The 13,040-nt window shown below is 31.7% G+C and overlaps 1 protein-coding gene across 1 annotated transcript; it reads right to left on the reverse strand.

The window, feature by feature from the left end:
- Positions 1–3,291: 3,291 nt before the first annotated feature.
- Positions 3,292–11,747, reverse strand: LOC127711288 (glycine-rich protein 3-like). The gene is made up of 6 exons (XM_052217283.1): positions 11,738–11,747; positions 7,791–7,854; positions 5,695–5,720; positions 4,411–4,663; positions 4,090–4,320; positions 3,292–3,351 (listed from the first exon to the last, which is right to left on the reverse strand). Exons 2-6 carry the CDS (start codon positions 7,846–7,848, stop codon positions 3,347–3,349), a joined length of 573 nt encoding a protein of 190 aa, XP_052073243.1. The 5' UTR covers positions 7,849–7,854; positions 11,738–11,747; the 3' UTR covers positions 3,292–3,346.
- Positions 11,748–13,040: the final 1,293 nt, after the last annotated feature.

A 13,040-nucleotide genomic window follows, 5' to 3' on the forward strand; every position in this document is an offset into this window, starting at 1 on the left:
AGTGCAACATTTTTCGTATAGAATAAAGATATGCTTTTATTATAAAAAACTTTTCCAAAGTGATATTTTCTAATAGAAATGTGATACATTTTTTATATGAAAAAATACGATTATATGATACAATATACCAAAATCAAAGTAAAAACATTGACAATTATTCATGACAGGTTCAATGGTACAGGCAAAGTATCACTGAAATTTCGTACAGATGATGTACGTACATAATAAACCAATTATACGCTTATAAAGAAGTAGATACGATGTTCAATATCCCCTGCCCGTCGAGCAATTTTGGTTTTTCAAATCAATATTGCACAGTATTAACCACTTTCCAACTTCCACTGAAAAAAACAAATGTCTGGGTAGTGTCACTCTAAAATTATCAATTGTTGACACAGATATATGTATCATCTGTCATGTCTATATGTAACCACCTTCTGAATTCCGCAGAAAAAATGTCTGAGAAGTGTCACTCTAGAATAATAAAGTGTTGACACAAATATATGTATCATCTGTCATGTCTATATGTAACTTTAATAGTTAAATGCAATTGTTGAAATTAAAAAGAAGACACTTTATCATACATTTATTACGCTAAACATTCAAAGTCAATGAAACATGACTGAAGTTGCAGGGCCAAATAATCACCCTGGAAATGAGATATGATGATGTTGTTAATAATTTCGCAGTCAATGAACCATCTTTTGGGGAGCGACACCGTATAATTTCCATAACAATATGTCAATGCTTATACAAATGCATACCAAATATCCATCGACTTTTCGTAAGTAGTTCCCCTGTTTAAAAACTTTTATTTTCACAAGTTAAAATAAAATGTTGACGCCACCGACGCCACTGGAAACAGCATCCCTCCATTACTTCGTAGGGGCGAGACAAAAACGTATTGAACGTTTTTATATAATTTAATAATATTTTTTTTTAATTGCAAAAAACATCTTTTTTCTCATGGAGTATCTGCATATTTACAATTTCATATTAGAAAATATCGCGACTCCACATCAGAAATGGTTTTCTCGATTCGCACTTTCCATAGACTGAACCCTATGAAATATAATGAATGAGCACACATGAAGAGATAACAAGCGTGCAATCAATTTAAATTATTTTGTTGTTCATCGCATGTTCCCCATCTTATATCATTTCCATGAATTTTGATCCAAATCTTATATCTTATATTTGTAAAAATAAATTAATATAGTTATAATATTTAGATTCATAACAATGAAATGTCCGGAGATTACAAAAATCGATCAGACCTATTCACCTACATGTACTATACACACAAAAATGAATTATTCACAATTTTCCCGTATGACGTAAGTCCCCTCTTTCCTTCCTTTTTCACTGAAATTGACTTTAACTCGGCGATTGTCTTGCAAGAGACGGTTACCGTTAACTAAGAGCGTAACATGAATATAACCTACCTCTTTTTGTGTTTTTTTCTGCAATGTTCGTGTTGCTCTTTTTGTAAGTTTATTTGCGTATTGCTGTCCCTATTGTTTTATTCTTGTTACAGAAATATTATTTTGTCGCTCAATATCCCTTGGCAATAACGCTTTCTTTTTTACTAAGCAACGTAAGTGTACTTATCTTTGTTTCTGTGCATAATGTATAACTATTGTATTCAATCAATTTTACCATTGAGACCTTAACTAAAGTGAAGTATTTGAAACTGTTCATAAATACATTGGAAAGAAACAAATGTAATTCGTACTTTGATGTATGTTATATGTAGTAAAAATACTCTTATTAATACCCCCCCCCCCCCTTTTCATTCAGTCTAATGCATGAAAGGGTTTTATGTTCAAATTTTTATAACACAATTACAAACTATCTAAAACTTGTTTTATTAACAAACATACGATTAAATCTGGCACATACGTTTATCTTATTTCGAGAGAGTACACCGGTTTCTGAAAAAAAAAAAAAACGATCACTACGAACAAAGTGCGAATCAAACACACGATTGAATTCTTAAACCTGCGGTAACGCGTCCCTTTTTTCTGTTTTTCCATATTCACCGTCGTTGATAAGCGAAGTTTTACAAATAATAGGTATTTCAATGGATACTAACTGTGTATCGGTTTTGTATACTACCGAATTCGACTCTATAGAGACAAAGAAAAGTATTAACAAAAATACGAAAATCCAAATCTAATTAAAAAGGAGGATGTCCATACAACCTTACAATTCACATGCTGGACTATATTAATCAACGGAACGAAAGGAACACGAACGTCATATTCCTGACTTGACAAAAGCGTTTGCACCTTGCCAATATCAATACCTAACAATCCATCGATTGATTTCATGTCATACATCCAAGTGAACTGGACATCAAGTCTGCTAGAGAAACCAGATTTTAAGCTCCATATCAATTTTTTGTTGATTGTTGCATACTAGTATTAGAAAAGATATTCAGTCGACGAACCCGGTCTATCTAGTTTTTAAATGCATACGATTTGCTCAGATTTGTTTATAATAACTCAATAATTATTTGTTCTTAATTATAAAACTATGAACTACTCGGATGGGATATTATAATTGAAATGATAGAAATGCATTCTTATAACAAAATTCAACCTAAAAAAAAAAGAAAAAACGTTTAAGTATAATTGGTTAATCTCATTTCAAAAATTACAGATAGTCTGGAAAAAGATACAACATTTGTACTAGAATTTCGAAAATTTAGATTCGTTTATAAATTGGTTGCAATCATATACCATGATTTCTCACTGAATAAAATCTGACAGTTGCATGTGAACATCATGTAATATCGACTTTCCATCGAGTAGTTTTAAGTAAACCTATCGAGTCAATATAATAACGAAACATCGTCATAGCTTTTCATATCAACATTGATATCGCAACGCTGACACTTCTAAGTAACTAAATTATGTTAATGATAGTATGATAATGGATAACTTATCATTATAAAATGGCAAATTAAAATCCTTTTACGCTAGACCCTCGTGTGGTACTTTAACCATGATTGCACTATTACCTAATGTGTAATCGTAAGTTGGGATAAAACAGTTCGATTCCATCGTCTTGTAATCCAATTTTAGCAGATTGTTAATTCCATTAAATATAACGATATCTTAATTTAATATCGATACCTTTGGCACGAAAAACAAAATCAAAAACCTAATGTAATGTGACGAGAATCTTTTTCGATACATGCAGTGGAAGGCATAATTTGCTTAACGGGTTGAAATATTAACTATTTAAATAAATACCAAAACTAAACAAAAGATGCACATTAATTTATTTAAAAAATGTATCAATTGACAGGTCTGTTTCTGTATTGTCCAATCCTTTGCATTTAATCTGTAAAAGATAAATCATTTGGTGCAAATCAAATACTGTACTATTAAAGTCTTATGGATCTCACAAAAAATATTATCATTGCACTTAAAATAAAAATCACTCCATTTGTGAAAAGAATGAAAAGAAAACATATAAAACGTAATTAAACATTTTCCGTGATAGTTTGTTAAAATTATACCCTAATGTCTAAGGGAAGAATATTCACTACTTTTTATAAAAACAATTAATAAATTTGAGAATGGAAATGGGGAATGCGTCAACGAGACAACAACCCGACCAAAAACAATAAAATAGCCCAAGGCCACCAATGGGTCTTCAATACAGCGAGAAAATCCCGCACCCGGAGGCGGGCTTCAGCTGCCCCGTAAACAAAAATGTGTACTAGTTCAGTGAAAATGGACGTCACACTAAACTCCGAAACATATAAATGAACTAAAATTAAAACATTCATTTTGAAAGTAAATGCATCAGGGCATTGGTTCTAATTACCTGAAAAAATATACAACAAATCATAGATTAAATGATATGAAAGGTTTGATTTATTCTTTAATCAATGCAATAACATAATCATAAAGTATAAAAGTAAGAGGTTTCAATTTGTCAGTTTGTTTCTGCAACGATACAAAAATTAATTATACAAAGCGCACTTTTTACTAATAATAATCATCTTGCTTTTTGTTCCATGCACGACCTATTAAAAATAAGGTATACAACAAGTCAGTTTAGTATGATACTCACACACGCTTTTCTTCCTTCCATGACCACCGTGTTTGCCATATCTGCCATAACTACTTCTTCTGCCAAAGCCACCATAACCACCAATACCGCCATAACCACCCATACCTCTGTAACCTCCGCTACTACCATAACCACCGATACCTCCGTAACCATAGCTACCAGACCCGTACCCATCATTTCCATAACCACCATAACCACCAGAACTGCCATATCCGTAGCCCATACCACTACCTCCATAGCCACCCATACCGCTACCTCCATAACCACCTATACCGCTACCTCCATAACCACCCATACCGCTACCACCACCCATACCGATACCTCCATAACCACCCATACCACTACCTCCATAACCACCCATACCGCTACCGCCATAACCACCCATACCGCTTCCTCCATAAGCACCTATACCGCTACCGCCATAACTCCCTCCTCCACTTGCATAATTACTCCAACTACCATAATTTCCCATTCTATAAGGACCTATTTTCCCAATGCTATATCTCTGGACACATCTATAATATGGGTACCATGGAATTGATATGCATCGCTTCCATGGGGGACATACTCTAGGCTGAAATGATGAATCATATTTTATATAGATTAAAACAAAACGTTATATACTATTTCCTATTCTATAAGGACCTATATTTCCAAAGTCCACTAAGGAAGCACATCTATAATATGGGTACCAACGTATTGATATACATTTCTTCCATGGGGGACAAACTCTAGGCTAAAACATTTGATGAACCATATTCTATAATTAGGATTAAGAATAATGTGGTCATTGCTGAAGGGCTTAAATGGAATGTATATGTGTAGTCTTTGAACGATATGTTGTGTATCTTGTCTTTCGTTGCTATTTGAGGATGTGCCAAGTACCTATCTAATTATTCAAACCCTTTCCAACTGATTTTTACAGTCTACTACTTTGTAGCTCTGTTTCATCAGTATCTCAGGTAAAAGTAAAGTGTTGAGCGCTCACGAACATGTTTAACCAAGCCAAATTCTTCACATGTCTATCAGGGAACTGCAACTCAGTGCTTTTCGTTGGTTTCTATCTTCCACAACTGTTTATGTTATTGTTTTTATCTTTCATAAGTTAGGCCGTTGGTATTCTATATTCACTCATTTTAAACTTGCTAACGGATGGATCTATTTTAGCTTACGATACGGTATGGGTTTTGCTTATTGTTGAAGACCGTACGAAGATATGCAGTCATTCCCATCCTCGTTTGTAGATAGTTGTCTCATTGGCATTCATACAATTCACCTTCATTTTCTATATTTTTTTTCTCGATCATATTTAGATCATAAAGAGAGTTGACGGATGAACTATTGTAGCAGGAAGTGCCAACCCGTTGCCTTGGTTTTGGTTGTTTTTCGGCGACTTTTGCATGTTTTGTCTGATTTCTCCCGTGGTTTATCTGATTAATTATATTTTTATTATTATACAATTTATAATTTATTCCTAATTCATGTTTTTAAATACTGAAATGTCTTTTATCCTACTAAAATTTATAAAAGAAATAAAAAAAAAAAAGTAATTTTAAACGGCAAAATGTATCGTAAATAGATAAACATGTTTCGTTTGTATCTTACCCATGAATAGCATCTAGCGGTTGTTCCTGAAAAAAAACTTCAATAATTAAATTCTTACAATGTTAGCGGCAAAAACGATTGTTTACAAATGAAAAAATTAAGACATTGCATTTAAGCACTCTCTAAATATTTTTGTTTGACAGACGTTATGCGTTAATTGAACGACATAAAAACAAACATTAATAGACAGGCCCTACAGTCTTCAATATTAGACAAAAAGGAAAACAACACGTTATATAATTTCATGCGTCCGAAGTCCTTAGACAAATGTACAAAACATGTGTCACATAGTGTTGTTATTTTAGCGATATTTTTTTAACATTGTCATAAAGCCGGAGGTTTGGCTAGCCATTAAAATAGGTTCAACCCACAATTTTTTCTTAAAATGTCCTGTACCAAGTCAGAAATATGGCAGTTGTTATCAAATAGTTCGTTTCTACGTATGTTGGCGTTTGTTTTTGTTGCACTTCAGTGTTCCTTTGTTTCCCTCTTATAGTTGATGTGTTTCCCTCGGTTTTAGTTTGTAACCCGGATTTGTTTCCTCTCAATCGATTTATGACTTTTGAACACCGGTATACTATTGTTGCCTTTATCTAATCCCTCCGGTAGTCTACAAACTCAGTCTATCCTAACACCCCTTTCCATGGATGCTGATAAAAGTGACGTGCACCTGTCATAAATCAGGGACCTGATGTTCAGTGGTAGTCGTTTGTTAATGTGGTTCATAAGTTTTTCTCGTTTCTCGTTTTGTATAAAGATTAGACCGTTGATTTTCCTGTTTGAAAGGTTTTACGCTAGTCATTTTCTTGGCCCTTTATAGCTTGCTGTTCGGTGTGAGCCAAGGCTCCGTGTTGAAAGCCGTACTTTGACCTATAGTTATCAAAGGTACCAGGATTATAATTTAATACGCCAGACGCGCGTTTCGTCTACATAAGACTCATCAGTGACGCTCAGATAAAAATAGTTATAAAGCCAAACAAGTACAAAGTTTAAGAGCATAGTTTTCTTTTACAAATTGTGACTTGGATGGATAGTTGTCTCATTGGCACTCATACCACATCTTCTTATATCTATTGAATAAGACTTGCCCTTTGTACATTGCTATATCGCCTAAACTCACGACACTACTCTTCTACTCCAAATGGTTTTAGTCTGTAGTTATCAACATTTTAGCGTTACTTGATAATGACTAGCACAATCCCAATAGCAGGATTCAGAAAGACAGATTTTAAGAAAAAAGGATATACTGCATTGATTGATGGCATACATTACTCATGCACTTGAACAATAAAAATCCGTGCAAAGGAATAATGCTATTGTATTATTTCCTGCATTTCTAGGTTTCTAGGAGTAAAATATCCAATTATATCATGTCTAAGGCAGTATTAATCATTATCAGTTCATACGAGGTATACATATTTACTATCAAAACCATTCTGACCCTTCCTCACCACTACCTTAGAAAATCAAATAGTCGTCCCCTTACAAACAGACACATAAATGTCATCATGAAGAACATCATTTAAGCGCTTTTTTTTAATTTAATTACTTATTCAATATACACAATACTTCTTAGGAAAGTAGCATTGCCATTTATCTCTTTTCTGTAAGGAATTTGATTTGCATCCATATTCGTGCAGTTTCATATTTAATTCTATAGACTTTATATCAATTCTAACAACACAATTTGTTAGTCAACATATTAGTTTTACAAAAAGTAAACTAAGGTGTGTTTATTCAACGAATGTACGTAGTCTAAAAGTGTAGCAACAAACGTGGTTTACAGTTGCTTTAATATGAGGCCTCTATTGAAAGACGGGTAAGCAGAGAAGTATCCAATACAGAATTTAAAGACTATAGTTCAACTTTGTCGGAACCGATTAAAGTCGCAAGTACAACACTAACGTCAAGCGATCAAGCTTAAACAGACTATCGCGACCTTTCATTAAATATATGTTGGCATAAACAATTGGGATACTAAAGTCACCCGTCATAACTTAATGAAACTAGCTGCTACCATTTTCATTTTACTCTGACCTGTGCGATAAAATGTAATGCCATCTTTAAAATTTGTACAGCTCCCGTTGAAATCTTACCTTGAATTGCTATTCCAAAAAGGAAAATTGCGAAGAAGAGACAAGTTATGGGCTGCATGGTTAGCTGAAAAAAAAAAGAAATTATCATAAAGATTAGAAGTATGGATTCAATTGATAAACATACTATTGCATGCATATGTGTATGACATACGTTTTTCTTATTTTCGTATTATTAGTATAGTATCATTTTCGTATTTTTAGTTTAATATTATTTTCGAATTAAAGAGGTTTGCCGAATTTCTACCGTACCAACCGTAGTACGAACTGGGAGCCTTCATTGAAATTTTGAAAATAATTTATGTATACACTTAATGTCAACGTATGTTTTATGAATCATAATTAACGCTATTTGGAGGATTTTTAGCTACAACTTGGTAGTAATTTCACGTAGATAGTTTTCGTATTAAACAATATTGTGTGTACTCGATTATGCTTTCAAGCAAACGTTGCAAGTAACCGTTGCATGAACGATTGTAATTAAGATTTATTTCCCCTGAAATTGCAAAAATGGCAGAATGGACGAAATAACACAATATAGAATTAACTGGTTGGAACTTTTGGTGCAGGCTTTTAGAAAATATGAAAAAATAAGAACCATTTTATATAACATACAAAACTTACCTCATTATAGTGTAATGATAATGAAATAATACTAAAACCATAATCCGCTGTGGTAGGATCAATATATTGTCAAAGTGACATAAACCATATCGTCAACAAATTTTACAGATCATATGTTCACATTGAAAAAATACGTATCATCTTCACCATGCTTATAGTGTTCGTCATGTATACAAAAATCGGCTTACACTTGTATGAGAGATTTTACCAATGATAAAAGTACGAAAAAAGGGTCAAATGATAAGATACGCTCGTAAACTTTTTCAAAAAGAGTGACAGTCCACAGTTTACTATGATTATATGCATTTTTTTTATTTCAATAATTATAGCTAGACTTTGGTGGTTTCTTCATTGGAAATAAAGTCGTAAATATTTATTTTTCAATATTTTTCAGTTATCCTTTTTGAATGCATTTCTAGAAATTAGAAGAGTAACCTTTTCTAACTCAAAAATAAACCCCAGTTTTCTCATCTTTTCCGGAAAAACATTCTGTTATAATCGAAATGTATTACATAAATAATAATAACTAATTTCAAAATCATGCAAGAGCTATATTAAGAATCAACCTATTTTCTAAACGTTAACGTATATAACCAACATCAGTAGCACATGTTTAAAAAAGTCGTTTATAAATAGAATTTTAATCATTCGAAATTCTGTTTATTATACATAAGGAAATATTCTTTTTTTCAATTAAACAGAAACTCAAATTTATATTTAGAATTTAAAGGCGTCTTAACTCAGTTCGTGTAAGGTCTGTTTGATTCATGTACTTTTGCACTAGCTAAATAATCTTATATAAAATCAAAAAGAAAGTGTACTAGAAACGGTGAAATCGCTATCAACTAAAAAGTTACGGTAGATTTTGCTGATATGCAATTCGATTCCTTTAATTTTATCATAATGAATAAATAAGCTCGTGCTTTAAACATGTTAAATGGTACCTCCAAAACACCACTAATGGTTGGGTTACGTACCAACCGTAACTGATACGTAGCAAATCGGGAAACCTCTTATTAGAGAATCATGTCTGTGAGATATCAATGACACGTATCAATTTTTTTGGTGATATACTTCCATATTTCCACACCACAGTTAAGTCAGGCAGACTTTATCACAATACCACTGTACATATTGCGGAGGTGTTTTGCAATGTTTTAAGAAATTATTCTCTATAGTTTTATTTGAAAACTTGAATGATTCTGTAATATTATTGGGGCTGTATTTCATGCTATACAAAATGAAATGACGAGTTATAGCAACGTTTTTGTTTGATGTCTAATGCATTGCTATGCTGTTGTCATGAGAAGCATGAGTGCTGTAATGAATGTTAAATTTCATAACGAAATACAATTTTATATAAGTATGAAATTGAGTGGTTAAATGGCTTCACATGTCACCTAAAGAATATTTTACCTCTTTAATAGAAATAATTGTTTAAACAACGCACGCGTTCGGAGCATAGTTTTACGTCTCAAACTTTTTTTAACAATGATGCAGAAAAGAAAACTGTTGTTATGAAGAAAAATACTCAAACGTAAGAAAATCTCCAACTGTAGCCTTTATTATTCAATTAGACGGGAAGTATCCGTTATTCTTATTGAAGATTAATCCTGTGTTTTCAAAATTCAAATATGATGATTTCATGATTTACATTGCAATTTTAAAGTATCTATTTTAAAGTAAATGTTTATAATGAGTGTTTATTTATTAAAAAATACATTGAAGATTAAAAAATAGATAGGTATAATTATCATATATTAGACAATAATGCTGCAAAATGTTTTTTTTTGTTAGTAAGTAAAAAAAATTTAGACGAAAAATATGTTTGTGTAAGTTGGCGAAAAAAAAAATTGAAAGTAGCCAAAAAAATAATTGATATGACCCAGGGGAAACCCTGTGCAACAGCCAAAACAAACAATAAAGCTTATATTTTAACTTTACATGTGTAGGATTTATAAATAAAACAGAAGAATACAATCTTGATGATTAGTACCGTATTTGAAATCGCACTACGACCTATCCGTTTTTCGTGTTACATGTAATTACGATTTTGTACTTTCTCCGTGCCAGATCCAGATTAGTTAGCTCTATTTAACCTTATAATTGAGCCAATGGCATGGTTATAACTAATCGCAATAGAAAAGAATATTCCACTTAAATTTGAAACAATTTCTAGCAAAACTTTGCAAAAAATAATAGTTTTTGGACGGTATGTCAGTCAGATAATACTTTCTTGTCGTTTAACACACTTAGGAGTGCCCAAAGAAAGACCCCCTATATGCATTATTTTTAACATAATAAATGGTATTATCTGTACTGTTTGTTGCATTGATATTAATGTATCCCATCCAAACAAATGCAAAACCTGATATCTCAACCAGTTGAAATTAAATACAGTTTTTATAGGTTTTTTTAACCGTTAAAACGGACACTGGACTAATCTATCTTATTTGTTTATGAATGAGACAATTGTCAGTTCCTGTTCCTGTAAAGTCGGACGTAATAACTAATTCTGCATTTAAAATTCACAAAAAGGTTAAAGGTAATGTTTGTTCTTGCTGTTGTCAAGTTGAAGAGAAGATAGCAATGTATTATATGTGTCTACACACATGATATTTCAATTGGATCTTTTCATAGAAACTTTTCAAACCCGTATTCATATACTTCGCAAAAATCAAGTTGGATAATATCGAAGTAATTATACAGTCACTCTTGTTATTACAAGGAGCTCAAAGTGGGCGATATGTTTCATCTAACTCTTTTTTTTGACTTTTTTGTCCAAAATTCGGAATCCTCTAGTTTTAAGTCAGGAATATGAAAGTTATTATCCATTCGTTTCATGTGTTTGAGCTTATGTTTTTGCCATTTGATAAGGTACTCTGCGTTTTGAATTTTCCTTGAAGTTTGGTATTTTTATTATTTTACTTTTTCTCCATGTAGTGCCAATAAAAATTTTTCCCGCTAACCCGTTACGTAAAGTTTATTAAATCATTTATGAAAATCTTATGAAATCCTTGTTATTTTTTTTTTATAGGTTTTGAAAAAAAAACAAATTTTCAATTTATTTTATCTCAAAAACAAGGACACGGACCTTTCATTGTTCTATGCATTTTAGGTTCCTTTATTTATATACTATAAATTTATAAAAGTCTTTTGAAAAGCTTATTATTCATAAACAGAGGAGTGAACATCCTTAATTAATTGATAAGCTTCGTTATTTTTTTATTAAATGAGCATATTTAAATGTTTTTAGAATTTGTGTTAAAAAAAATATTACGTTTTGAATATATTATTCTATATAATTTTAATTTATTGTTTCTTACCTTTAGAACCTTGGTTAGGGAATGTTCATATGAAAACTTGGACTTTGTATTTATAGTACTGCAAGAAGTTTAAAAAAAAGTGTATCGGTGTTGTTTTCAATCTCATATGTTATGCATTTAAAATTGTTTATGTCTTGTTACAACCAAACACTAACGTGTATTGAAAAAAAAGTTGTGTGGTTAACTCATTATCACTATCATCATTAAACATGTAAGGAACAAAAACACAGCAGCTTGTCAAAAGTAAACAACAAAATTACTAATCTAACAAACAAAAACGAAGTACACTCCTTAAAGAGATCAATCAATAATCAATGTCTTGTCATAATTTCCTTGAAGTGGAAACGATCATCCCATTCATAATAAAACCAAACATAAAAGTTGCGGTTACATCGGTCAGAAAAGATACTAAGACAAAATGGTGTCTAAACCACATGCAAGTAATGGTTATATATTGGTTAAAGAAAAAACACAAAACAAACGGATTTGTAATCCCCACATAAGTTCTTGAAATATTAGTCAGAAAAGATATGTAATATTAGTAAGAAAAGATATTAAAAAAAGGGTTTCTCATCTCATACAAGATCTGGTATACTAATTAGAAAAAATACCAAAACATAAGGGTTTTCTAATCCACATACAAGTTCTGGTTAAATTAATTAGAAAAGAAACCAAAACAAAAGGGAAATTAACCCCTATACAACTCACGTTATATTAATCAGAAAATATGCCATAATAAGCGGGTTGCTAATCGCCATAGAAGTTCTTATTATTTTAATCAGAAGGATAGCAAAACGAAATGGTTCTTAATCCCTTTCAATTTCTGATAATCTCAGTCAAAGAAGATACCACAAAAGAGTTCCTTAATTTAATCAAGTTCTGGTTTTATAACTGAGGGAAGATACCACAGAAAGGGTTACTAATCCTTATACAAATTTGGTTACATAAGTCAGGAAAGATATAAATACAAAAAGAGTTCTTAATCCTTATACAAATTCTAATCCCTAGCAGATATAATTAAATTTTCCCCTTATGTGGTACTCATTACGTGTTGCTCAATAATCAATGTAAAGTTTAATTATTTTGTTCGTCTGTCCGTCGTTTTTTTTTTCAGATGTTTTGTGGGACAAATGTTTTGTATTCCCCGTCTCGTATCTTCTTACTTATCCAGCGAGCGCTTGAACTAACTTATTACAGTAAAATTAACATTAAGGATATTTGCGAAACTAAACGGTCTACTTAATGTTTACGATTTTGTTTCAAATGACAGAGATGAACGACTTCAATTAAGGATCTAAAATCA

Source organism: Mytilus californianus, unplaced genomic scaffold (genome assembly GCF_021869535.1).
Source record: "Mytilus californianus isolate M0D057914Y unplaced genomic scaffold, xbMytCali1.0.p SCAF_8, whole genome shotgun sequence".
NCBI classification, from domain to species: domain Eukaryota; kingdom Metazoa; phylum Mollusca; class Bivalvia; order Mytilida; family Mytilidae; genus Mytilus; species Mytilus californianus.

Bases quoted from the DNA above. Each gene is read 5' to 3' on its own strand.
- LOC127711288 (XM_052217283.1), bottom strand. From the start codon at position 7,848: ATGCAGCCCATAACTTGTCTCTTCTTCGCAATTTTCCTTTTTGGAATA. The intron at 4,664-5,694 runs GTAAGATACAAA...TCATCATTTCAG, and splicing joins CCGCTAGATGCTATTCATGG to CCTAGAGTATGTCCCCCATG. The intron at 4,321-4,410 runs GTATCGGTATGG...GTGGCTATGGAG, and splicing joins TGGTATGGGTGGTTATGGAG to GTAGTGGTATGGGCTACGGA.